Raw genomic sequence first — 27,700 nt, forward strand, 5'->3', positions numbered from 1 at the left:
TGAAATGCTGCGTGAGCACCGTTGTCTGTGTCCTGGATTTGGTGGGTAAGCTCCATCATGCTGGATCCTGACTAGAAGAATGCCTATTCATAGCAGGCACCTGGGAACTATTTGTTGGCTGGCTAAATTAATAAATGAGACTAAAATAAGGCAAGGCTGAAGAGGATTACAACTGTTAAAAACCATATTTGACTTTTAATTTCGAAAACAAATTAAATAGAGTTAAATTAAAACAGACCAGATGGTGCGGCAGCTTGGGCTCCACCCTTACACCAGCCTCTGCCTGTGGAGCTCCTAAACCCCTGGCTTGACTCCTCTGTGGTGGGGCTTTCCAGCAAGGGAGCAGGGAACAGCCTGGGTTTGGAGAACAAGTTGTCAACACGGACCCAGTTCTACTTGTAACAAACTCATTCTCAAAGGCTGCAGTCCGCCAGGGTTGGAATTATAAATAAATACACATGCGGCTAAGAGAGGATATTAGGTGGAAACAACTGAACTAACATCTGCCAAAAATAATAATAATAAAACCCCCAGTTTGTTTTTCGTTTTCAATTTTCTAAAAAGGAGCAGTGGGTTTTGGCTAAGAAGGCAGCCTCAGCAGCTGGTTTGACCTTGGCATTCACTATCAGTTTCTATGAATGGGCAGCAGAGTGCCCAGACATAAATTCACTCATCGGATAGATGCCCTGTGCCTATTTCCTCCCTCTCCCATGCCACCCATGGGATGCCAAGGGGTCAGTTTCCAAAGCAACATCCAAAGTAGAAGTGGTCGGAGGGAATATCCTGCAAGGTGGCTGTGGGATCTGTTCCTATCGGAGGTTTTCCTGAAGACTGTGGGAAGTTAAATCCATTTCAAAATAGGCAGCCGATGCTATTCTCGGAAGGTTAGATGTGTGAACTGAGTCCCATCCACCCAAGAGTGGGTTCTGAACGACTCTTGGGCCTGTCCTATGAGTTTTAATGAAGGGGGAGCTGTTAGCGGTTAAAAATAAACACTTCTTCAGTGGGCTTGTGGTGCCCTTTCCTTTTCCCCGCTTGGAGGAAAATTGTGCTTCCAACTTGTAGGAGCTGGAGTGAGATTACTACCAGAGGGCCGCATCCAGCCAGAGCCAGGGGCCTCTCATATGCTGAATCCCAGGCAGAGGCTTCTCCTGGGTGGGTGGGGACAACAGCCTGGGCATACTGTTTTCTCTGGGGTGGAGAGAGTAAGTGAGCAGGAGGCCAGGCTGGCTTTGCAAGCTTTCCCATTTTGTGTAAGATAGAGTGACTTCCAAAGCAGTGTGCGATCGAGTCTCCTTTTCTTCCAGTGTTCAAACAATCCTGCTCTTGTCTCCTGGTCCCCTGCTAATGCACCCCTCACAGGAATCAGTGCAGGAAAGGGCTGCGGTTGCTGGGCCTCACACCTTCTCAGGAAAAGCTCTTCCTATTTATTACTGTTAACTCCAGTCCCGAGGTCTATGATTCTCAGGTTCTGGGAAGAGGGCATTTTGTCCCCGGTCCAAGCCAGGCAAGGGGGCGTTGCAGCCCAGGGGTATTAGAGAGGCAGTGTGGACACTGGGGTCACATGGTTCTTAATCCAGGTCAGTGAATGACCTGTGCTGGCTCTAGGCCCACCACCTTGCCAATTCTGGCACAGGAGGCTTGAGGGACGTGGGAAGGGGCTTTGTTCTCCCACAGCCTGAGGTACAGGGGGAGCTGTAGGTAGGCCCAGGCTCCCCTGATGCAGGGCCGGGTGCCAGGTGGGATCCAAGACAGCCTTATGCCCTGTAAACATGAACCAGAGAAGAGCCAGAGGTATTTGTGATTGGGGAGCAGCTCTGTGGAAGAGCAGGTGTGAAGGAGGAGTGTTGGGGCACCTTCATGCCCCGGGCTGCTCTCTGGTCTTCACAATGTCCTGGCTGGGCACATGCTGTGTAGTCATGCTGGGCCCAAGAGCAGGGAGCAATGGAGAACCATGCTGGACTCAACAGTGGGGTTTTTCTGACCTCCCTCATCTCCAGCATCACTCCAAGGCAGGGTCACCCGCTTACACAGCCCCATCAATGCAGGAGGCTTCCAAGGAGGTGTGCAGAGCCCGGGCTTTGCTGGCTGCTGGAATCCCCAGCCCTCGGGTCTCAAGCCCCTGGCCATGGTGATGGAGAGAACAACAGGTCTGGGATTCTGTGCTTAAATTCTCTGTCTTTTATCCTGGTATCAAGCTGGGCTTTCTTGGAAGCCCTCAGAATAGACAAGAGGTGATGCTGTTCCTCTGGAGTCTGCCTCAGAGTGACTATCAGCCATGGGAGAGGATGGAAGGCCAAGATCAGGGTCTGAGAAGGAGATTTCCTGTGTGGGGAAAGTAGGAACAGCACGGGTGTCAGCCTGGGGCAAGGTGGAGCTGGAACAGCAAGTTGGACAGAATGCCCAATCCTGAGCCCCTAGTGGACCCTACAGAGCCTCTCTGGATTCCCTTTGGAGACTTGTTTGAAAAGCAAGTGGTTGAGATTATTCCAGTGACCCAGTGAGGGCAGGAGGTAGAATGACTCTCTGTACTGACACATTCTAAGAGGCGCTACCAAGGACTTGAAGTTCAGGGATGATTCCCTGTAGTCACAAAAGACATGGAGCCTGCAGATGTGCTGAGACAAAAATCAAGTTTGTGTCTGCTGTGAGTTCCCAGATCTGTGGCAGGGTCTGGTCAAGGTTGTGTTTGCTGTGAGCCCCCAGATCTGTGGCAGGGTCTCGTCAAGGTAGGAGTCTGTCTGCTGTGAGCCCCTAGATATGGGGCAGGGTCTGGTCAAGGTTGTGTCTGTTGTGAACCCCAGATCTGTGGCAGGGTCTGGTTAAGGTTCTGTCTGCTGTGGGTCCCCAGATTCGGGGCAGGGTCTGGTCAAGGTTGTGTCTGCTGTGAGCCCCCATATCTGTGGCAGAGTCTGGAGGAGTAAAAGTCCTGAAAGTGATGCCTCCAAAAGTCCAGAGCACAAAAATCCCCTCAAAAGTACTTGGCCCGGTCAGTCACATAGCACAGATCTCTTGGGCTAATGTGTCACTTTAGGCTAGTCATTTAGCTTCTTTTCTGAACATCATTGTCACTTCTCAAGTGTAGGTAAATATGGTGGTGGTCTACCCCAATGGGATTTAAATAATCGAGATTAAGAATTCTTACATAGGGGTTGTTATGTGCTACAGACTAATTTCAGTGCCCTGGCAGCCCATTCTACATATAAGAAAAACCAGGAACAGAGAAATGACATCAGGCTGAAACAGGAAAGGGGTATCCTGGCAGTGGTGTGGGCTCCAGGGTTCCTGCTCAGTGAGCTCCTTCACCTACTACTGAAAGCCATAGGACCACTGATGTGGTGTAGTGTGATCTCACCACAGCTCTATACTGGAAGTAATCCACGAACCGGGTGAAAACATCCCCCACTGTGGACCATCATGGCCAGCATGACAATAACAATAAAAGAAGGTGATGCTTGCAGAAGGACCCGGCTGTATGCATGAAGCCTGCCAATAGCTGTTGGGAGCACAAGAGGAAGGGGTCTTTGGCCATGCTTCTGCCCACATTGCTCTTGTACTCCCACAGTTCAGGACCAAGAGGAAAAGCCCTCAGAGAGGGAGGATGTGTCCCAAGAGATGGAGGATGTATCCCAAAGCCCTCAGAGATGGAGGATGTATCCCAAGAGATGGAGGATGGAGCTGTTTGTGCAGTGCCCTGGCCATGCTGGCCTTCTCTCTTACCCGCATCCTCATCCTCAGATCTCCACCGACAGGTCAGTGAAGCCCTTCTTCCCCTCATTCACCAGCACTGGCTTCTCTGTCCGTGTGTGCCAGACCAGGATCTGCATGGCCAGAGACACAAAATAAGTGGCACAGATCCCCAGCTCATTCTGCCGGCGCCTGGCTCCCTCCCACACCCTGCAAGGATTTCTTCTGCCCTCTCTTTCCACCATTGCCCCATCAAGATTTTTTAAACTGTTCTTTATTTCTATCTACTCCCTCATTCCAGAACTACAGAAAGAGACACATCTCAAGATTTCCCAATATGCATGTGTGTATGTATATGTGTATTTGTGTATGCACACATATGCAGGCATCTGTATGCACGTCTATGTACACATTTGAATATGTACATGTATGCATATGTGCATCTGCCTTAGTGTATGCATGTGTATACACAACCGGGGTCATGGAACACAGATGTCCCTATGGAGGGCCAGTGATCTTTGGAATTTCTCAATAGAAACCCCTCCCCATCTTTTTGCTTATCAGTGTTATCAGTTTATAATATGCTACCATCCTGGATGGAGACTGTAGACAAAGTTATTTTGAGGCCCCTCTTTCTTCTGGGTGCTTGCATTACTAGCCATCAGTTCTGAAGAGGGTCTTACTTACCTTGGTGCAGTTTGCTGCCTTGGGCTCTAGGTCATTGAGGGTGACCAGTTCTCGAAGGAGGCTGCTTTCCTGGTAGCCTCCCTTCACACCACGAAGTTTAAAGTAGGCCTGACTTCGCTGCAAGATGAGCCGCAGATTGACAGCAAATCCAGCCATGTCTATTGCAAATGGCCGGTGGGGGTCGAACACTGTCTTCCAGCCAACCACCTTCCCTGCCCCGTTCACCCTTGGGGCCTCATACCGAAGGCCACCAACGAAGGCCACAGGCCACACGGACACCTTCCTCGTGCTGCGCATCTACAAGGTGAGAACCGGAGTCAGGATACGGGTCGAGGATGTAGATGCTACCCTTTCCCATAGGAGGTAGATCACTTAGTGGGTGTGTGTGGGTCCCTCCCAGTCTGTCTGCAGACCCCCTGCCCCTGACCTCTCGGGGAATCCCTAGAGGACTCTCACCTAGGCATTCAAGACATCTTTCAGCTAAGATGTTGGTCAACTTCTCAATGTGGCCCGATGGCAAAAAATCTCTTAATCTTGTCATTTTAAAATCTGAAATGTGCCTCCCTCCACAAAACTTAACAGGCAGGCTCAAAATGTCCACCCAAGAGATTTCTGGTGACCACGCTAAAGGATCCCATAGAAAGGGCTCTTTCAGGGAACAAATCTCTAAGGCCAGGACTAGGGTTGGGGAGCTACAAGCCTCAACAGGCTTCCTTTTAATGTGCTGGGTTCCTTTACCTTATACTCATGTTTACTCATGTCTTTTCCTGATTCTCTGCAGTGTAAACCAGCTCAGCCTAAGGTTTCCTGTATGTGTCTATGCATGCCTTAGCATGCCCTCATGGGGGCTACCCTCTACTCCAATATTGGTCTGGGCCCCACATCCTTCAGTTTCCTTGAGCTCCACCTCCTATTCTCCCTCCTCTGGTCCCTAGCGCACCTCTTCAAAGAGCTCCAGACTGTACGTGTTGTCATCGTCCGCAAAGTACACTACGCCTGGCTGTGTGGAGTTCCGAGGGAAGGTCTCCCGCAGCCAGCGCAGGGCCAGGTTGCGTTGCATGGTGCCGCGTGGGATGCGAGGGTCTCTGGCATCACCTCGCAGTTTGTAGTTGCGGGGTGTCTCCACATGCAGGTGTGTGTAGTTGAGGCCAGTGTCGCGCAGCAGGCGCGCTGTCAGGGGCGTCCTGCGTGGAGCGTCCTCCACCACCAGCCAGTGCAAGTTGGGCACATGCAGTAGTGTGTTGGCCATTCGCGTCAGCTCTGCCTTCTGCACCGGTCTGCTGTAGGTGGGCGTCACCACGTGGATGGTGGGCAGCGTGTCCGACCACGGTGGCGGCCTCGTGTACACGTACTCTGTGCGCACCACCTCCACGATGTCTCGGTCGGACATGCAATACTCCCTAGGGTCCGCACCGGGTGGTGCCTCACGCCGGGGGTCACTGCCCTCATCTGCAGAGGTGGGAGAAGGCGGTGCGGGGAGGGGGTAGGGGACGAGGGCGCTGGCCTGGCTCTGATACAGGGCCTTCAAAGTCACCCACCCTTCCAAGACAGTCCTGTCCTCTGCCCCTCTAAAGAACTGCTTCCATCTTTAGACCTGCCTGAGGTTCCAACCTGTGGTCCTGGAACTTTCATGAGAATTTTCCTAGTTTGGATTTCTGGGATGACATACAAATGACCCCCCCTTCATCAAATGTACCATGCCTGTAGCTATTTGGATGCAACTGGCCACCTTCCAGCCATCTATCTCCAGTTCCCCATTGCATCAGGCTTTAAATGACCATGTCCTGACTCTCAGCCTCCAAAGTGTCTTCCTCACATGGTAAAACTGACCACCTAGCCGAGAGGAGCAGCCATGTTCTCTGGTGTGGACGCCACAGAGTCAGGAAGTGGTGGGAGTGGGTGGCTGCAGCACAGTTTGGACCTCAAAGGGAACTTAAGGTTTCCCACAAACCTTCTAGTCAGGCGAGACCTCCTTCTCCTGTCCTTGCAAGTTGTGTTTTGGATGTTGGCACACAACAAACAGCATTTAGCCACTGCATTTGGTTCCAGTGGGTTTGACTCAGAGTTACAGTGTTGAATCCTGAATGTCATTTGAGTGTAGACAATTTGGTTAGACACTTATTTAGGTTTCCCAATTAGTCTGATGTCAATCTCCCAATTAATACTGTATTTTCTTCTTTCTTTTTTTGGTCTTTTTGTTTGTTTTTCCTGGAGATAGGAGTTCTCTGTGTAGCTCTGACTGTCCTAGAACTCACTCTGTAGACCAGGCTGGCCTTGAACTCAGAGAGCTGCTGCCTCTGTCTCCTGAGTGCTGGGATTAAAGGCCCGCGCCACTTCACCCAGTCTAATTAGTACTTTCTAAGCAAATTAATTTGATTCTCTGGACCTATGACCAGTTCTCTTGTCCTAGCATTCAGTAAGTGTTTTGCATCTACATCCCAAGGATGCCATAAGGGACAATGATACCTACAAAAGCCTGTCCTCTGGCCACAAGCTCACAGACATGGAGTGGGGGAGTCATTACTTCCTTATTTTTTTAAGTAACCTGTTTCAAGTTGGGACAGCTCTGAGGACCAAGGTTTTCTTACATCTGGAACCTTTTCCTGGCTGGGGAATCTGGCAGGCCTCCTAGGAGGAGCGATCAGGACTATTGGCATTCTCATTTTCATCAAATCCCTGATCTCCAAATTGAACTTTTGGGTTTGAAGGATTCATGAGTCAAATACTGTGTAGTTTCTACTGCTCACACATATCTCAGCCGGGATGCTAATGGCCAGAGGGCAGACGTGGAAACCTAGGCTCAGGCGCTACTGTCTGCTGTGACTAACTGCAAGGTCTAAAACAAGTTTATTAGTTTCTGGTGCCTTGATTTCTGTGGTCATAAACTGGGGCTAATAATACTAGCGAATGCTAATAACATCTGCTTGGTGGAGTTGCTGTGTAGATAACAACACACATCAAGGGCTCAACCACTACTAGGCACAGCAGATGTAGATGTAGGACACTACTAGCCTGCTTCCTTGTGACTCTATGTATTTATGTGAGGGTGATATGAGCAAGCCACATGAAAGGGCTGGAATGTAGACAGAGGGTCCTGGGTCATGGCTCCTTTGTTTTCTCCTATGGTCCTGCCATCACCATGAACACCAAGGTTTGCAAAGTGTGGAGCCCAATACAGATAAACCCAAGTGATCCACTTTTGTCTACTGCTTACTAGCTAACGCTGCAAGAGACATGGAGTCTGTTACCCAGGCCATAGATCAATGCTGAGTATGTGTAGGGGGAGGTGAGGTGGGAATAGGAGGACTGGCAGGGATGTAGCTCTTCAAAGGGAATTTTGGGGTTTAATTGAAAAGAAGCAATGTTGAGGAAAAAGTGATAACATTCAGGATATTTTGAGCAGGATGTAAGAATCTATCTATCTATCTATCTATCTATCTATCTATCTATCTATCTATCTCTCTAGTAGCCAATATTATTTTAGAAACTGGGGCTGAGGATGAAGACTTAGAACCATTTTGTACAGCCCTCTGCTATCCAGATCTTCATAAACATGTGGAAGCCTATGTCCTGGGAGAAGTTCTCCATGTATAGGGCTGGGCTACAACCTGCACACTCCCCTTCCCCCTGACTTCAGGGTTTTTACAACCCTGAATCCTAAAAAGCTGTTGGTGTGATGTCTCTGACCCTCATTCTGCCAAGAGGACGATAGACATTATGTCATTTTATATATGGTAGTTTTAACCTTTCTGAAATGAGACTCACAGGATAGCAGTGAGTCTCAATTGACAAGCCCCAAAGAGAGGCAATGGGGTCATGAGCAGGGGATGACGTCATGCAGAGAACCAGAGCGCCCAGCAAGGGCAATGGGGTGGCTGCAAGAAGACTAAGGAATTTCAGGGAGGATGAAGGACTCACTGCGCCGCAGAGCAACCATCTGCTAGGAAAAGAACCTGGGCACCGTCTTCTTTGCTCCCAGGGAAGATGGTGCACATTGCAATGGGAGAACTGCCTGTCCGAGGTTGTAACAACGAGGTGGGGCAGAAGGTAGCTTTAGTAAGACTGAATGAGAGGTAGCTCGATGTGGGAGGCAAGGAAGGTCTGAGGGTGGAGATTTGGTTGTGAATGAAAAAGATGACTCAGGACTCATAGCCCGAAGGACATTGTTTTAATCACGGTTTCACCCTTGCTCTTGGGAAAACACTTTGACTCTTCAGGGCTCTGCCCAGTTAATCTCCTAAGCAGGAATAGGGGGCAAAGGGCGTACTGTCCTTGAAAGGTTTTGCAGCACAAACCTGGGATGTAGCTCTCTAGTTATAGCACTTACCTACCCTGCAGCAACAATTCAAAATTAAAGTTAAAACAAAAGCACTCCCTCAAATTACAATATAGACCAGGACTGTACTCCTTCCTCGGCACCCCTGCTGAGCGGCCCATCCTTGCCTAGTATGGGACTGGGTATGCAGGTTTGTATACATATCAATCCTTCTTGTTTTAATTATTTAAAAGTTCATACTGCTTGGACAATTCAGAGCATTGAGGACATCTGACATCCGACAACTGGTAGGCCAATCTTCCTCTGGCCTAAATCACCCAAGTCTGCAATACAGGGCAAGTGAACCCATCCTAACATCCAAAATTCCACAGAAATCATCCAGTCTATCCCCTTTTGAGACTGACATGATGATGTTTGCTAGTAGTCTTAACACTTGAGAAGGTGAGGCAGGAGGGTTACCAGGAGTGTGAAGCCAGTCTTGAACTGCATAGTACTAGGACAGTCAGAGCTGTATAATAGTACCCTGTCTCGAAAAAGGAAAATTTGACCAAACAATCCACTTCTAAGCATGATCAGCTGCTCGTATGGCCCTTATCTATCTGAAATGAGCATATTACAGGCTCCGTCCTAGCTCTCTTTGCCCCTCGGCTTCCCCACCCAGAGCCCCAGTGCTCCCCCATGCTGCCTCATAGATCACGATATACCCACGCCTCCTGAGAGATGAAAATAACAAGTTGCCTTTCAAGCCCATTGACTTGCTGTCTGTCTGGATTGTGTCATACTTGATTATAACAGATCCCAGGTACTTAAAATTATGTGTTTAGGGAGATGGGGGATGGGGGTGGGGTGGGGAAAGAGGGTGAGGGGAGGCTTTCAATGGAGTCTTAGAAGGCCAACATTCCCCCAAGGTAAGGTCAGGGCCCAGGTGTCAAAAGAATAATAGCAGGGTAGCTTTTATTACCAAAGCCAGGCCAGGGTGGGAGTGGGGTTGGGCTCACCCTTGTGCACAGCCAGCAGAGGCGCGAGGCTGCTCTGGTGCCAGACGGTGATGAGCAGCGTCCAGGGAAGCACGATGAGGACAATCGCAAGGATGTCCCGTCTCTTCGGCATCTCCAAGGCTGGCTGCACCCACAGCTCCTCATTACCTGGGCAGCGGCAAGGTCAGGGGGGAGTGGCCACGGAGGAGCGTCGGCGGCACAAGGGAGAAAAGAATAGGCATTGGGCCGGCCGGCCAGGCACAGGGAGGCAGAAGCCGAACACTGGCCAGTCACTCTCACCAGCGCGCACACCCACCCATTGCGGAAGCAAGTCTGCAGAGTCCAGCCTGACGGGAGTCTGCGAAGGGGCAGTCGTCCAGGGCAGGGTCAGGAACCTTCAGAGGTTGATACCTGTAAGAAGGAGCAGTGGGTAATGACCAGAGATGTGGGCATGGATCACAGAGACTGGCCTACTCTGCACCCACGGCATCCAGAATTTTCCAACCGAGCGTCAACTTCTCCAGAACTTTTTCTGTATAGCTGCCTGGGTGAATGAACCTCCATCCTTCCCTTGACATGCAGACATGTTCAAAAACAGTAGGATACAGTGCCTAAAAACACAGACTTCAGAGACATGCCCCTTGGTTTAATTCTAACCGTGGCCTTTGGACAGTTCCACCAACTAGTTAGCTTGCCCTCGTTTTTCACTTATTAATCAGTCATCTGCTTTCCAAAGCTGCTCTCAGAATTAAATGAATTAATGCTCAGGAAGCACTCAGGGTGGTCCCTGACAGCAAGGTACCAGCAGCTATGGCTGCTGTGATGTTATTAGCATAGGCGGTTCCTTAATAACTTTGGTCCAGTGTCATAGTAAGGGCCTCCTTCAAGGGTACGCAGAGGTGGTTAGATTAAGCATCACACAAATGCCTAGGTGTGCTCCTCTGTTTGTGTGTGTAGGGGATTTTTGTAGGGCACCTTTTCCTCACAGAGTCAGCCTCAAGTCAGAGCTGGCTGTGAGCAGGGAGAAGGGGCTGTTTTCTGAGGAGCTGCCAGGTAGTAGGGAGACACTCTCAAAAACAGCAGCAGTGAACCTCATTGTCTAAGAACAATGGCAATGGGTTTCTGATCCTACTGCACATACTGGCTTTGGGGGAGCCTAGGCAGTTTGGATGCTCACCTTACTAGACCTGGATGGAGGTGGGTGGTCCTTGGACTTCCCACAGGGCAGGGAACCCTGATTGCTCTTTGGGCTGATGAGGGAGGGGGATCTGATCGGGGGAGGGGCAAATGGAAAGTGGTGGCGGGGAGGAGGCAGAAATCTTTAATAAATAAATAAATAAATATTAAAAAAATGGCAGCAGTGAGAGCCCCAAGAAAGACCCTTGCTGTAGAGTCACCCAGTGGAATTCACCCCGGATTCTACAGAGGGTCTGCCGGGAGACACTTCTTTGCGAACTTGCTCTGTGCTGTGACAGGAGAATACGTGTAGTAGCTCTCAGCTCCCTTAGGAATGCTCACATCCTTTCCCTCCTTCCTCCTCCCCTCCTGTGCAGATGCTGCTGGCCCGTGGCTGGTAGAGCCCTTAGCACCTGGCCGGCCCTCATCATGCTCAAGTCCATCACTCCATGGTAGACAGTCATCCTGACAGCCATCCCAGAGGCCACATTGTTTGCCCTACCCAGTCCACATATGTTCTTAGTCCCTGCGGCGTTTGAGAGTTATGTCCAACATTTTGTGACCCAGTTTTGGAAATCACATGCCTTTATTTTCTTTCTTATGTCTTCTCTCCTAGCCCTAGTGTCTTCTGGGAGACCAAGCCTTGCTTTCTACTTCAGAGTACCGCCCTGTGTTAGCCAGCATCCCATACCCAGTCCTTCTCATGAAAGGCTCACAGCTTCCAGAATTAGTGTTAGCTGCCCACTGCCCCATTTCTTAGGCAACGAGACCAGAGGGTTAGATGCTACATTGGAAGCCAATTGCGAGGCACCCGGGAAGAAGCCAATGCTGAGCGAGGTGCAGCATTTCCTGCAGCTCCCTGTGGATGCAGTCTCTCCCCTCCGAAGCAGTGTTTGCAGGTAAGGCCTATAAGAGCTGATTATATAATTAAGAGGGATTAATGGCCTTCTCACTTCTTCGAGAACAAGTTGTTCTAAAGCAGAGGCTCCGCTCATGCCTCCTCTCTTCCATGGCTGTTTACTCAACCTCCTGCCATCCTCTGTGAGCAGCACATGGTCCTCACAAGACCAGGCTCTTGCACTTTGTCCTCCAGAACCACAGAGCAAAAAACTCCTTTCCTTTATAAACAGCCGGGTTTCGGTTATCCTCTTACAGGAACAGACAACAGACAAACGCAGGGAGGCCAGATTTGGCCGGAGCTTCAGAAATGTCTGGTTCTCAAATGAGCCTGGAGCAGGTGAAGGTTCTGAGTTCAGGTTAGGAAAAAGCAGAAGAAAGGAGGGGAGCACTCGGTCTGTGTGGGTCCTTGCTTTCCTGCATCCACACTGCTTCTTCTGGGCCGCTGCTTAGACCTGTGGCTCGCACAGCCTCTCTTGTATGTGCCTATGCCATGGCTCATGATAGCGAGCTTTCCTACAGCGTCCATGGTCTCCAACGACAAAGAGAAATGGCAGTGTTTACACTTCTTCTCTGGGCTGCACTCGGCTCCCCCAGAGGCAGGTGCCTGTGCGTCTCTATTCGCAGCTGGCTTCACTGAAGCTCGACGGTAAGCATCTGCCCCTGGTCAGAGATGAAACGATGGAGCCAGACTTACATCAAGGCCATGTGGCTCCAGGCTGTTGCCTGGATAAACCCTGGCCTAAGAACCACCTTTCTTCATCATAGCCCCCTGTACTGTGAGTTCCTATATCTGCTGGATGCTGTAGCAGGAAGAAGGAACAGGAAGGGACAATGAGAAGGATATGGGCATGATGTAGGGGGCATTAGGAGTGTCTGAGTCCATAACATATTTTTGGTCAAAAAAAATCTATGCAAGAAAAGGGAGAGGAGACAGAGAGACAAGCTCTAAAAATAAGCTTAGCAATAAACCCAGTTGTGCGTTAATTACTCTGGAAGCCATTACAGCTCGAAAACCCCATAACTTTAATGGAGGCTATTATAAGCATAGTGGCAAAATCGTGGAGCTAATTACCAGGCGGTTATTAAGTAGAGCAGAGAGTGCCCCCAGACTTGGAGAATACCATCTGGCCAGCAGGGGCTGTATCTACTGGCAATGGTGCCTGGGTGTGGGCAGGAGGCCAGAGGGTGGGCCTGTCCCTGCATTGGACTCTGACACCAAGGTGGCTTGTCACACGAAGGCTTAGTCTCAGCCTAGGCTAGGAGGAATTGTGGTGATTACATCAGCACGGACCTCAGAATGGTTTCCAGAGCCTTGCTGGGATAGGTGGAAGAACCAATAGAAAGCTGGGAGACATTGGGAGACAAGGAGGAGAGAAATGGTGTTTGAGAAACAGGTGGCTGAATGGGGCTTTATGGTGAGTTAGGACATGCCTGTGTGGAGAAGGCTGGGAGGTGAGGGTCATGGTTTCCTATGCCATTGCTCAGACACGTGCTCCTGACTGACCTGAGTGACTGCTGGCCTCTCTGCCCAGCAAGTGTGGACATGAGGAACCTCCATTCCCCCGGTGTTCTCTAAGCATCCCATGAGCAGGGACAAAGGCTATATTGGGAGTGTAATGGGTAAGGCTCGGTGAGGAATGGCCATTGGATGAGGAGTAAGAGCTAGGACAATGGCAGGGCATGTCCTGGACACCAGGAGTGGCTCTTCACACTGCTCACCTCCCTGACCTCTACTTTAGCTTTAAAGCCTGGGAGATGACTGGGATGTGAGTTTTCAGCTCTGCTATTTCAACGACCTGAAGCAATGATGTCCTACACGAGGCAAGAGAGGTCCAGGTGTGTATCCTGTCCAGAGTCAGTTTCTGAGGGCCACCCTTACAGCTGCCTATGGAACCGGGTCACGCTGAAAGCCCACAAGCCCTTGGAGTTAGAGCTATTCACAGGATTTTTCTTCTGCAGGCTTCAAAGTGCTGTGGGCTACAGATAAAAAAAAAGTGGGATGTGGGGGAATCAAAATGAAGAACTCTTATCATCCAAGGCTGGAGGAGCAGTAGCCACTGGCCCAAGAGGGCCCGGGTGGTGTGTAAGATGGGCTCAAGGCTGGCCACTTCCCCAGAGACAGAATGATTTTCTTCTGAGCCCATAGGTGTTTCAACAATGGCCCTGATACCTGAAGATGGGCTTATTGATCTCCACTTGAAAAATATTAATTGTGCTTCAAGCCTTTATGCCCAGTAATTCTGTAACATAGTTAGCTCTTCAATTAGAAGACCCATGAAGATGGGTGCCTTCCAAACTGTGGGTTGTGGTTTTTTTTTTCAGTGAAATAATTTTTGTCTAGTGTGTGTGTGTGAATTCCTAGGCTTAATCCCCAGCATCATAAAACCAACAAACTAACCAACAAAGGAGCAAACAAACACCCATGAAACACTTTTCATCCATATAGAGAAGAATGTGGAACATTACTGAGGGGCCTGGGAGCTGACACAAGCAACAAAATCTCTTTCTAAGGGACCACAGTCAGCTTCTCAGGAGGGGCCGAAACTGGGGACCTTGGTGACTGGGGAAATTTTTGGCTCTTCTTGGGAGTGGGGGTTAGAAACAGAAGAATGAGGAGGATTTGTAAAGAAGATAAAGATGGTGGGGTGTTGGCCCCAACCCCAGTATCTGTCTTCCTTACACACAGGGCCTCTGCACAGAAGCAGAGGTGCATACTTTGTTCCAGAGATCTACAGGAGCCCCTAATGGGATCAAAGGATTAGTATTGATTCTGCAGGCACTGCTCAGGAAAAGCCCAATGCCAGAGCTAATCAGCTTGCAGCCTAGTCAATCCATACTTCATTAACCCAGCCTCAGCCCTTCAGCCACAGCACTGCTGCCTTGAGCCCATGGTCTCTCCTGGGGTGCAGGACAGGGGCATTGGCTGCTCCCAGAGTAATAACCCCTAGAGCCTGTAGGGGGCCTACAGAGCCTTCTGCTCTTCTGTCATAGGGAAGAAGAGAGAGGGAAAGGGAAGAGGTCTTTGAAAAGTCCCCCTCTGAATCCTACCTTGACACTTGGGGTGTGCATTTTTGTAAAGCCCAGCTCCTTCAGAGTCTAAACAGCTCTTCATGGTAGGCAGGAGATATTGTCCCCACCTTGTATAGGAGGGAGCAGGAGCTTAGAGATGCTACACAATAGGTTCAGATCTCAGTGTTCAATGTAGGTGAGGCTGTGGAACTTGAATCCTGCTCCCTTCAAAACCACTCTACTTCCTTTGTATGGATTCTTCCGTGTCTTGCTTTCAGGATTTTCTGGCTCACCCTCAAACCCACTCACTGGAGACTCCAACCTCGGGAAGGAGCTATCAGGCTGCCAAGGCTATGGGGTTTCTTCGTCATACTTGATGTTGTTTGAAGAGAGGAAAGCCTAGACCAGGAAATCACGATTCCTCCTGCTTTGTGGTCTGGCCCTTGCTGCCTGGCACATGTGGGACTTTAATAGGTAGGGCAACATGAGGCTCTGATCTCCTGTCGTCTTGTCTCCTTCCAGCCTGGAAACCAAGCTGAGGACTTAAGGAGAAGGCAGATTTGGTGTGAACAGTGGTATTCTTTTCTTCCAGTCCAGCAGTGTCAAAAACCATGGGGTTTGTTGAATTTCTTTGAAGTTATTTCTTTTTCTTTTCTGGAAATAACCTTGAATTAGATTTAGACTATGAGTATGTGAAAAATAAAAATGGGGTTTTAGCCTAGCATGGTCCTCTGCAATCCTGAGTCCTCTCTAGTCCATGGCAGAAATTTAAACAAAATAAATAATGGTCCTGGCTGGGTTTCCTGAGGCTGCCTGTGTTATGCTAGTGGTCTATAGACCAAAATACATGAGACATCCACTTTCCATGGAGCTTCTATGCACGAGGACCTTGATCAAATACCCATATTTTGTCTTGTGGGACCGTCACATGTCCACGACTATTGGTGAGTATAAATAGTCAGGGCATTAACAATAGATACCTCACTGCTTGACTCTTGAGGATGGGCAGAGCCAAACAGGTCACGACAGTTGGAGAGCCGTTGGAGAACTGAGGACAGCTGGAAACGGAGGAGCACCAGTTAGGAGCCACCATGCCGCAGAGGTATGACAGATGACTCTTTAGGCTGAGGGGACAGAGTTTGGTGTTTGGGTGGGGGAAGGTGTGTAATAACCAATAATAGGACATTGGTTAGACAATATAGGTTCATTCAGCATTTGCCCCCATGATGCAGGAGAAAGTCCCGTGTGCAAAGAGCCCTACATTCTAATCTGAGGCCAGACAGAGGTTCAGTTTCCCCCTCCTCCTTTGTTCTTTGTTGTTATCTCCTCTTCCTTGCCATGGGCTTCTTCTACAAGTCATGTCAACTTTTGGAGGGAATTCGCCATCCCCAGGGAGTCAAATTCATTAGTTATTGTTATCTAACAAGTTACTATATGCTCAGGAATGTATTTAGCATGTATTTGCTGTCTTCATTGTCTGAGGTCAGGACTCTAGGCCTGGGTTGCCAAAGTCTTACCAAAGGATTGGCTGGGCTGCATTTTCATCTGTAGGACCGACTGGGGAAGAATCTGTTTCCATGATTACTTACGTTGTTGGCAAAAGTCACTGGAGCCATAGGTGCTTATGCTTACCTCCTATAGCCTGTCTATGTCATAGCACCTTGTCATATAAGGCTCTCTTCTGTTTGGCTTCTTGCTGTATGAATTCAGCAAGGAGAGAATCCAGAGTTAATTGAAGTTTTACATGATGGAGTCTAACTGTGGTATTGGCACCCACGTTTTATTGGCTAGAGGCTAGTGAGTGGAATGGGTGGATATTGATATATGAACCCTTGGAGTTAAAGACCATCTTAGAGGCTGCCTGCCTACCACAAATGGCCCAGCGGTCCTCCCCTTTTTTAGCTCCTTAGTTCTTGCCTAACCATCACAGATCTCACCAGTAACCTTGAGGACCAGCCAAGCCATATGTTTTATCATCGTCTATGACCTCTCTGACAGTTAGTTCCTTTCTCTTTCTTCTGCCTAGGAAGAGGGATCCATGGAGGATCTCACCTGGGTGAGAGAGCAGGAGTTTACAGCTCGGTTTTGGTTATGGCTTCTAAGTAAGGTCTCTTGGGTAATCTTGTGGTTGGGTCTCTGTTGGAATGAAAGGCTATCTCAGGTGCCCTTGGCTTCCGTCGCTTGGGCCTGGGATTATTATAGAGGAGATGACGCCATCATGCCAGTGTGCTCTCTCTGCGGTGCTGGAGTAGGAGGCAGCCCTCTAAAGATTTCATGAGGGTGGTTTCCAAGTTCTCTTGTGCTGTTTGTCTCATTTAATCATTAAACCCTTATAATTCAAGATCTTTTCTTTCTTTTTTAAATAGACAAAGAAGTTGAGGCACTGGGCAGGGGTTATATTTCCTCAACTGTCCCCGTAACCGATAGTATGACTCAACCATATGTCTTTTGACTAAAATATGTGGTTGGCTTCCTGTTGAGATAGTCTCCTGCTTAAGAGTGTCAAGTCCTCCCTCTCAGCCCTGTGACAAAGGGCTCTTCCCCGCTGAAGCTGCATATTCGAATGGCAAATGAGAAACTGAGATTTCCTTGCCCCTGGCTCACCAAAGCTGGTGCGACCTTTATACTTAAAAAACAAATCTCAAATAGGATGGGTTTGAAAGTGTGATGAGAGGATGTGATAACTCACAGGGGCCAATGGATCAGCCACTGGAAGACTGGGGGGCAACTGGGTATCACCAATGACCCAGGACCCATGGCTTAACCCTCCTGCAAGGTGCTGAGCGGGGAAGTGGGTGTTGAGCAGAGAGGGGTGCTTTTATTTCTTCCCTTCCCTGAGCAGGTCACCAGCCTTCTCCCGGGCTTCATGATCAACCTTCAGGAGCTAGCAAATCCAAATGGTGGCACTCCCTCCTGCATTATGAGCTCTCTGGGAGAGTCTGACTTGCTCCAATCAGGAGCCTTCTCATATCCTCTCCCCACCTACCTCACCTTCTACCCGGAGACAGGCACAGGACTGGCAGTGTACTTCATTCAGCATCACAAAGGACCACATGAGGGTTTTGCCCTGCCTTTAGATTCTCCACAGTATAGCAAAATTCTCTTTATTAAGTACTTACCCACTCTGTTTTTGGAGAATCTCTCCGCTCAGCCTACTGTAATGCTTAATGCCCCGTGAGAGGCCTGTGGGCTGCTCAGGACATCTGTGGGATGGCTCTGTCTCCAGTGAGTGAATACCCACTGGGCTAGCACTACCAATGGATGCCTGTTTAGCAGAGGAGGGACTCAGCCTATTTTTCTCCCAGGCAGGCAGCAGGGACTAGTAGAGCTACAGCTGCTCAAAACCAGAAGCGTCAGAAGCCATGTGGGCAGCTGGCCAGGAGGCCTCATCTCCCCCTCTGCCAGCCTGCCATGCACCAACAGTTGGCAGGGAATGGTTCTAAACTGAGAAACACTGCAATGGCCCTAGAATCATTGGCTCTGCGGCAGGGAGAGACACTGCCTTTGCCCTCTGAGACCCTCAAGATAGAGGACAGCCCATGGCTATGTTGCCTGAATAAAGTAGGGGTGAGGGCGACTGTATCTAGGGTGGAACCTGGCACAGAGACCTACTGGATCCTTTCTAGAACTGGGTCCTGGGACCAAGCAGGCCCAAGAACACAGGGTGGGTCTCACCTGGAACCATGTGTCTGAACCTTGAGTATGTTGGAAGAGCATTCATGGCCTTTTGAGTTATTTGAGGACTTGTGTCCCAGAGGGAGGGAGGGCCAGTTGGCACTCCTTTTGTGTAGGGATAAGCCCTCCCCTTGGGGGCGGGCTGCCCTCAGGCGTTTGTTTACTGATATATTGGGCGGGCAGAGGCTGCGCGCCCCTTCCCTTCCTCTCCTGTCTCCGCTGGCTACTCCGCTGGAACCTTGGTTTCGTGAGTCTGGTTTTGTTATTAAACTCGTTCAAATACCTATTACTTTGGTGATTTATTAATCGGACCGCTGCACTTTTGCTCCCCAGACACTCTGATACTGTCCCAGGCCATCCTTTGCCTCACATTCCCTTGATACTGATGCCTGCACTGTGTTTAGAGAAAGGTGCTGCCAAGGTGGGATGCCCCTGAGCCCTGTGCCTTCCTCGCCTTACCCTCTCCCCACCCAAGCCCAAGCACCCGGTATACAGTCATCAGATGCTGAGCTTTGTAAACTGCCATGCACTTGCTGGATTGATGTTTGTCCTCTAAGTCAAACCTGTGCATCCCTACCTGGAACTCAGGGCCCAACACAAAGCAGAAACATCACCAACATCTCCGAAGCTCAGTTTCCTTAACTCAGCGGGACGATTGGTCGTTAGTTGAGGGAAGTCATGGGAAGCATCTGGTTCACAATTAGCACCAAAATTCTTAAACCAGGAAAACTGCAACAGTGGCAGCCAGCACTATCGCCTTGTTTTAAAAACAGAGCTCCAGGAATGGGAGGGTCACAAGAAAATAACAGCATTATCAAAGTACATTCTACATGTGCATGGACATATCAAACACATTATTCTATAAAATTAATATATGCTAATAAAAACTTAAAAATTTGGTTGGAACCCACAACCTGGAGAAGATGCAGAGAAGGGGATACTCCAGTTATTTCCAGGGGCCAGCACCAACTGCTTGCTGGGCAGTGTTTCTAGCATATTCCTCCTTCCATAGAGCTTGGTGGTGCAGGGATTTCGGCTTCTGCGAATGTAGGTTGCTGCCATACAGTTACATGATAAATGGGGGTGGCCTGAGGCAGGTAGGCTTCCCATGTGTGGGAAGGTTGTGTTGCCTGGAACCTGGCACCATGGCCCTGGTTCACTCTGCTTTTGTTCATGGCAGGCTTCCTTTAAAAAGTCCCAAAGCTTTTTACCTTGTGCATTCTCCCTTACAGCCTTAGGAGGGCGCTGCTTTTTCACTCTGAGTAGCAGAGGCTTGGGACTAAAGGCCAGAGGAGATGAGAGTCAGACACTGACTGTTCTGTGGTCTGTCCTCTGCCGAGTACTATTTTTTCCTTCTGCTCTTCCTGCAAAGGGTAGTCTGTCTAGCTTCCAAGATGCCCAACTAAAGAAGGACTATGGATTTCCTACGGCCAAAGCAGTTAATATATTAATATACATCAGTGGGGAATCTAGGGCTAGGGACTCCTAGATTAATACAATAATTTCCCTGTCCTTTTACCCCAGCTTGTAGGTTCCTGGGAACGTCATTCTTGTTACCCCCCCCCCCCCAACTCTAAGCTCTCTCTCCTAGCATGCCTGCTCTGTCCCTAAGGTTCACGCTGTATGACATGATAAGAAACAGTTAACGTGAGGTGCTGGAGGTGGTTGGGTGAGCATGCTAATAAATGTGTATTAGCCAGAGTGGTCAGCTTGTGTGTGCGCCACTCCTTGCAAACACAGCAGGTGTGGATGTGATGAATGGAGGGCCCCTTAAATCTCATTCCCACATGTGGAGATTATGCTGACACTATCTATGTGTGTCATGGGCTGTATATTGCACGGCAGGCTGCAGGGTGGCTATGCATCACTGATCACCTCTCCGGGAAGGAGCCTGAATAGCGCAAAGGCACACGCTTAAAGGCAGCTTTGCATGCTACACCCCCAGAGGGTTCGTCATGACCTCATGGGCTCGGGGTCCAGACAGATAACTGAAAAGGCAGGTAGATGCCATCTTTAGGGCTCCAGGAAGACAGGTGTGATGGTGGTGCAGGACATTGGCATCCTTTGTGGTCAGGATGTGTGGAAGACCCATCCCTTTGTCTGTCCCAATACTCGCTCAGCTGCTCAGCTCCCAGGACTAGGAAAGTCATATTCATCGTGGGAACTGAACACCTGAGGAAACACAAGACGGCTGGAAGGAGCAAACAGAGGCCCAAACAGACACCAGATAAAATGGGGGCTCTCCTGCCCGCTTTATGCTCCTGTGGCATCTAGCACATAACTTCACTCTGAGTACCAATACATCTGCTGGGTGCTTCCTGCATCAGGAAGGGCAGCTAGGGCCAACTGTCATCGATCCAGCACTTTGCACTCCATGCTTGGCAGCAAAGAACCAGTCCATGGGATGAATGTTTAAATAAAATGTTGCATGTGCATACGGTGGAACATCACTCAGCCTTTCAAAGCGGGGAGAGTCGGACACATGTTGCCAAATCGGAGATGAACTTGGAGGACCTTATAAGAGAAACAACTGAGTACGAAAGGACAAAGAACGTACGCATGATGTACCTCGCGTAAGGTGGAAGCCCAGGGCCAGGGTGGTGGTGCTCAGCAGATGGAGAGGTTCCCGTTTGCAAGATGGAGACTGACTGGTTTTAGAAAACATTTGTGACTATATTTGACTACTGAACCACAAATTTAAAATGGCTAAGATGGTAAGTTTTATGTCACATATTTTTTCTTAACACGGTAAATTAAAAAGAGCTTGTTGTACACATTGAGTCATTCAGACCTGGCCAACAAGGACATTCCCGCAGGCCCAGGGCACTGAAGAAGGAGGTCCAGCTAGTTTCCCCTGAAGCTGGGTTAGGCTTGGTGTCCTGTGTGGTACCAGGTGAGTCTCTCAGTACCTTCTGGTTGTCTCTTGGGAATGTCACCTTGAAGAAATCGGTTCAGGGCACACCTATGGGTGCACCCCTTAGAACAATGGGTATTCATTCATACGCAGCAGCCGGTAGCCTGGCAGGGGAGGAGGCGAGAGCAGCGGCCGCTTGCTCTGAGACACAGTGAGAGATTTATGATGGGGAGAAGAAGTTAATATCGACAAGTGATGAGTTAGGAGAGTAATACGTCAGCTTAAGTTCAGAAACTCTGACGGAGAAAGAAAATCACATGCCTGGAGGCTGTTCATCATCCTAAGCAGGCTACAGAACCAGGGTCCCTGGCCTGTGGCTGAGCAGTGTGGGTGCCAGCAGGTCCAGCCCCTCAGACTCTGAGAAGAGTGCCACGTCTACTGTGAGGTCTGTAGGCAAAGGAAGGTGGGAAGGGAGAGAGGGAATTGATGGAGCTGATAGGAAGGACATGAAGGATGGTGAGGATATATCTCCTAAGATAACCACAAAAATGTCTCTGAAGTACAGCATCTTCCTTGATGTTATATGGCTTACTTCATTCACTGTGCTTCCCAGGGGCCCAAGCACCAACACCTCCTGGAAGCAGCTTTGCTATGACAGGGTGCCAGGGCAGTGCTGATGTGAGGTCTGGGGGGTGAGTATGATCGGTACATTTCCAAGGCTCAAGAATGTGATTCCAAATCAGAAGGCTGCAGACCTGGGCTATGAGTACTTAGGTCGTAGGCCAGTGAGGATCCCAGCCCCTCACCTACCTCTGTTTCACCAACGACAGTCACCAGGGTGTCAGGAAAGTTAGAGCACGGTGTGGGAGGAAACAAGTAGGTTTGGGTGGGGCCACTGTAGCAACTGTCCCATCATCAACAAGTGTAGAAAGCAGCCTGGGGCTCAGAGCCCAAGCTGGGGAAGCCTGGTGGCCCTGGCAGCCTGAACACTCATGCACCAGCTCCTCACAGTCTCACTGTCCCACCTCTGCTTTCTACCTCAGGGACACCGGCTCCTGGGGTGTGCTGCAGAGGACCTGTGCTGTGTGACTTCTTGCTGAGTGTATATGTGCTATTGGGTTCCTGCCCTTCAGACTTTAGATGATGAAACAGGTCCCTCACAGGTTCTGCCACACCAGTAAGTTACTGATCAACCTTGGGCAATAACTTAGGGCTCTGCTGGCTCTTTCACTCACTCAGTTGCTGGGTAGATGACAGCTGGTTCCTGCTTGGCAAGACCCTTTCTGGCTTCTGTCCTCCACTGAGTTCAGGGTTTTGCTATTCTCAAGATCAGGGATGGGAATAGGCTCAGAAAGAGCCCCCTAAAATCCCTTTATCTCACGCAGCAAAATGTCACAGTGGCTGACCTTGTGGCTAAACCTAGATGCTGGGGTGTGTGTGTGTGTGTGTGTGTGTGTGTGTGTGTGCTACTCCTGTGAGCCAAAATTTCTGTTTTCCTCATCTTCATACAGAAAAATCATCAATCATTTCAAGTAAGGACACACTCCCAGTCATATTTTGTCCTTAGGGTCATATTCTATCTCAAATCAGAAAATAGAGGCTCTGGAGGGGTTGGTGTGGCAGGCAAGACCACGTGCTGATGGCCGAGAGCCTGCCACAGAGGGGCTGCTCAGCAAGTGCTTCTGTGAATTGCTAAATAAATGAAGAATACAAATTGCTTTCTATTTTCAAATTAAAAAAAAAACCCAAAAAACAAAAAGCACCCACTACTGTGCATTCTGAGCGATTAGTATGATGAACTGCAGTGAATCATCCCTCCTCAACACCTTAATATTCCTCCCATTTTAGAGATGAGGACTCAGAGGCACAGAGTTGAGCAGCACCCAAGACCATACAGGGAAGATGAGGCAGAGATTGGATCTGAGTCCAGTCACTGCGGCTCCTGCGACCACGCTATGCCAAACCCTCTCTGCAAAGGCACGTTTAAGGGCTTTCTGGGCTGCAGGCAGCATTCTGAATGTATTGTTGAAGATGACACCCATTGGCCACAGGTGACTCTTGAGCCATTGAACTATGGCCAGGGTGGTGAGAGACTGCTTTGATGTGCCAAGGGACGCAATCCTCCCCACACTCAACCTTGCTTGTCGCAAGCTCCGAATCACAGTCAAACAACTAGCAGCAACCATGAGCTTGGAGAATTAGATCTGGTCCCAGTGGGCAGGTCTTCATCTGGCCTAGAAACAAGGAAGCCAGGCCAGATAGAGATGACGGAGCATCACCCTTAGGGCCCAGGTCACACCGTGGGAATGGGGAGTTATCTCTGGCACCGAGACATTACTGACCACCAAGACCTTTGTCTCTGTCCTTTCTGCCCTCCATCCCTGTCCACTTTCCTTCACATAAGCATATGGCTAGACTACACAGTTTGTCCACATAAAACAAAAAACCTTGCCTGTGGCTCTGCACACTGAGACGAAGACCTCCAACCTCTTGGGCATGGTAAGTCCTTTAACCCATCCAGCTCTTGATCCAGGCTTAGAATCTCCACTTTGGAGCTTACTGGTGATGGCACAGCCTTAATCCATGCCAGGAGCTTGGCGCAGAACCCGTGCTGCTGTCAGCTGGTGTGTGTGCAGGGAGCACAGGCTCATTTTAATATTGGCCAGAGCTAAACCTCATTAGAAAAGTAAATTTGCTGTAGCTGCAGGGGAAAAATGCAAGCAATCCACACAACCTTCCCAAAGCTAAATAGAAGCACAGGGTTTAGACCGTTTGATGCAGTATGTCCTCGTCACCAGGTACAGAGCCTAGGCCACAGTAGGGACGGAGAGCCAATGCAAGTGGACTGAACTCGGGGTGGCTTCTGGACATAATCACCTCCCAGCGTGGAGGGTAAGTGGTCATAGATTTAGAGTGTTTGTAAATCTCAAAAAAAAAAAATTGTAGATAACCATTTGCTGGTAATGTGGAATGATTACAATGAAAAGTCATTAGATATTAAGATATCATTCTTGCTGCTCTTTAGTGGAGAGATGCTCTGGGTAATTTGGTTCTGGACCAGGAAGAGTTGGGTCTAGTTCAAAGTCAGAGGTTAGATACTTAAATGGTTTAAGGTGGGAGGGAGCCTGACTGTAGGAGGTCTGAATAGGGAAAGGGGTCTCCATAGATGGTTTGGAGGGGGCCAACCTGAACTGGCCAGGCCTGACTACTAGCCTTCCCATTGTAGAGTTGTCCAGATACTGGGAGAGTAGGGCATGAAAGGAGAATGCAACACACACACACACACACACACACACACACACACACACACACACACACACACAATATAACATTCATAGCCATGGACCCAACAGTCTAAAAAGATGATGGCCTTCCAATTTGCAGACTGTCAGGAGAACACACCTTAGAGGATCCCTTTCTCCTTAAAGTCTTCACTTAGCTGGGAATCGAGGTACTGACATGCAGGACTTCGGTGAGCCCATCTAGCAGCCTGTCTCCTCTTGACCATGACCATGTCTCCTTGCTGGTCTTTGGGGGATTTCTAAAGATCTTGGTTGGAGCCCTGGCAAGAAGGATGCTACATGGAGAAGGGTTCTCTCCCTCTTCCCTAGGGGTCCATCAGGCTTGTCCATGCTTTGCCTCTTTCCCTATCACACTGCATTCCAGGACTAGGTGAGATGGGCAAAAACACAGCAGGAAGATCTCCTTCATACTGCTGGAACACTTTGCTTTTTAGTCCATGACCTATCCCTGTTGTGAGTCATCCAGACTCTATCAGTCTTTCTCAGTAGACCATCCACCAGCTCCAGTGAGGGACCTCTCCAGGAGAGAATGACTGACAATTTTGGGATACTGCAAACTTGCAGAGGAAGGCTTCGTATATTCCAACTTCTGCCGCACCTCGCCTAAGGTTTCTCTCTGCTTCCTTCTCATTGCCGGTCTCAGGCTCTGATTTCTCCTTTTGCTGAGGCCTCACCTTTCCTACAGATGTCAGGCCCAGGAGCACCGGGAATCCTCAATCTTCTTTTAGAACCACATGGGGCCACCAGAATCCCTAGCTCAGAGCCTGGTTCCTTGGTTAGCTCACCCTCTTCCATATTTTATCCTTAAAAAATTTCATCATCCTGGGCTCCATCCATATCATGAAGGCACAGTAGACTTGGTCCCCTTCCCTAAAAACGGTGGGGGAAAAATCCAAGTCTAGTAAGAAGCCTGAGCAGAAGAAATGGGCTTCTTCCTCTGGGCAGCTGGTCTCTGCTACAGGCTCCCATTCTGTAGCTGAGTTCCCTTTAGTGATTTACCTACCCCAGGCTTCAGGTGGAGCTAAGTAGCACCTCATCCAGAAACAGACACACATATCCGACCCATCCACAGGCATAGATGATCCCTAAGCACTTGGAGAGCAGCTATACAAATAGGAGCAGCAAGACAATGGCCTCAATGCCAAGCGAGGGCACAAATGCATTCATTCTTCTGGTCCCATCCCCCAGGAAGCATTTTTCTCTTGTTGAAAGGGGCAGGGAGGAGAAGGCATGCAACTCCAAGACCTTTGGAGATCCTGGAAGTGAACTGAATAGAGTGGGAGGTTTTGATGGAGGAAGGATCTTTATCTTGCATGAACACAGAGAGGACTCAATATTTGGTTCAGGGCGGTCAAGAGTGGTCACCAACTGAGCAGGTTCTAAAAGGAAATGCTTCTGCTCTGTAGTGACTCTCCACAGAAGAAGGGAGATGTAAGGACAGAAGAACTAGATCAATAGCCCTACATAGCTAAATACGCACCACACCTCCAGCTACTTACGGAGCTGTGAGCCTGCCATTAACACATAAACCCCTACAACTCCCCCCCATCATTTCTAAGCATATTTATATCCAGCTCACTTGCTTGAAACTGTATGCCAGATAGTCCAAGATCAAGATCCTACTGGGCATTCCAGCTAAACTGGTCTCCATAGAGAAGTACTCCGCAGGCATGGGGAAAACCACTGTCAACAAAAGGCCCTTCTCAGGGTCCTGTGCAGTGGAAATCTGGGAGTCATCTCGGCTCGTTTCTATAAGCTATCACCGAGCGCATAACTAGGACTAGATCTGCCTGGGTGAGTAAGTGGTAGCCAGTCAAGATCAAGTTACTGTGTGTGTGGGGAGTCTTGATCTGAGCTGCTGGCGCCGCTGTTTCCTGGGGTGCTGGATCGAATACTTTATTGTCTCACATCTCCGTTGCCTTTTCTGAACTTGTACAATCAAATGCACAGCGGAAGGTGACGACCTGGTCCTGCCTCCTTCCTCTTCGCTGTACTGAAGGACTCAGGGATTTGCTGTCACTTTTGACACAGTGCCTCAACACCCACAGAAAAGACGCGGCGCTTGGCTACCCTGAAAAGAATTAAATTGTAAATGTCCAGGAAAGGAGGTCGGTTGGGGTGCCTGCTGGTGAGCAGGGGTGCGGCTAGAGCTGGCCCCCACACCTCCTGTGGTCCAACGGGCCACCAGGAACCACCTGCTGAGGTGGCAAGGGACAAAATAGCTAAGAGAAAGACTAGTTGTTAAAAGACTCTCAGAACCAGTTTTTGCCTTCATCCTGATGGAGCGGGGCAGGCAGCGTCCTAGCTTTATTTCCTAGCCCCTCAGGTGCAGGCCCTGGCAGCCGGCCCTCTCGTTCCTGTTGTCCCCATTTTGTGCAACACACACACACACACACACACACACTCACACACACACACACCGCGCGTGCACGAGGGCGTACATGGTGTGGGTACTGATGGGGACAGATAAAGGGGCTCTGTGCACCGCGGCGGTAGGGGCGCGGGGCGCGGGACACTGACCTGCGGTGGCGAGTCCTTATCGTCCCCAGAGCGGTCCATCGTGGGTGGCAGTCCTATGCTCTGGCCCCAGCGCCCCAAGGTTGCTGCCGTGCGATGCGCGCGCTTCTCTCTCTGGGCGTTTTTCGGCTCCGTGCCCTCGGGGGCCACTTCATAGCCGCGGGCCCGCTCTTCCACAGCCTCGGCCGGCCCGCTGCCACCGCCCGGCTGCTTCTGGGCTCAGCCAGGCGGCGGCCGGAGCCCTGGAGCGCTCGGGAGGGCGCGGGCGGCGAGGCGCGGAGCGACGACTGGAGCCCCAAGAGGCGACGCGCGGGCTGCCCGGGCCGGGGTGGCGGGGCGCGCGGCCGGAGCCCAGCAGAGCGGGCCAGCGCGTGGTGCCCTCGGCGCTGGCGACGGCGGATGCGCGGTGCAGCCGCGGCTGTGACAGCGCCTCCCGCCCCGCCCCCACGCACCCCGCCCCCGCGAGCGCGAGCTGCCGGCGGGACCAGAGCCACTAGCGGTCCGTACCAACCTCGCGGGCTGAGGCGGGGGCCGACACTGGACCCCTCCCCCAGCTTGGTATCACCTCCCCGCACTCCCCGCAGTGGCCCTCCTACAGGGGCGGCTTGGGCTTCGGGTGCTGGAGCGGCCGCGGGAGGGG

The 27,700-nt window shown here is 50.2% G+C and overlaps 1 protein-coding gene across 1 annotated transcript; it reads right to left on the minus strand.

Annotated features, from left to right (window-relative positions):
* Positions 1-170: 170 nt before the first annotated feature.
* Positions 171-27,190, minus strand: B3gat1 (beta-1,3-glucuronyltransferase 1). The gene is made up of 7 exons (XM_050160078.1): positions 27,064-27,190; positions 9,944-10,038; positions 9,649-9,795; positions 5,315-5,823; positions 4,375-4,671; positions 3,721-3,821; positions 171-2,325 (listed from the first exon to the last, which is right to left on the minus strand). Exons 2-6 carry the CDS (start codon positions 9,945-9,947, stop codon positions 3,735-3,737), a joined length of 1,044 nt encoding a protein of 347 aa, XP_050016035.1. The 5' UTR covers positions 9,948-10,038; positions 27,064-27,190; the 3' UTR covers positions 171-2,325; positions 3,721-3,734.
* Between the last annotated feature and the right edge of the window lie 510 nt (positions 27,191-27,700).

Source organism: Alexandromys fortis, unplaced genomic scaffold (genome assembly GCF_014885135.2).
Source record: "Alexandromys fortis isolate MF-2015 unplaced genomic scaffold, M_Fortis_MF-2015_v1.1 scaffold_108, whole genome shotgun sequence".
Taxonomy (NCBI): Eukaryota; Metazoa; Chordata; class Mammalia; order Rodentia; family Cricetidae; genus Alexandromys; species Alexandromys fortis.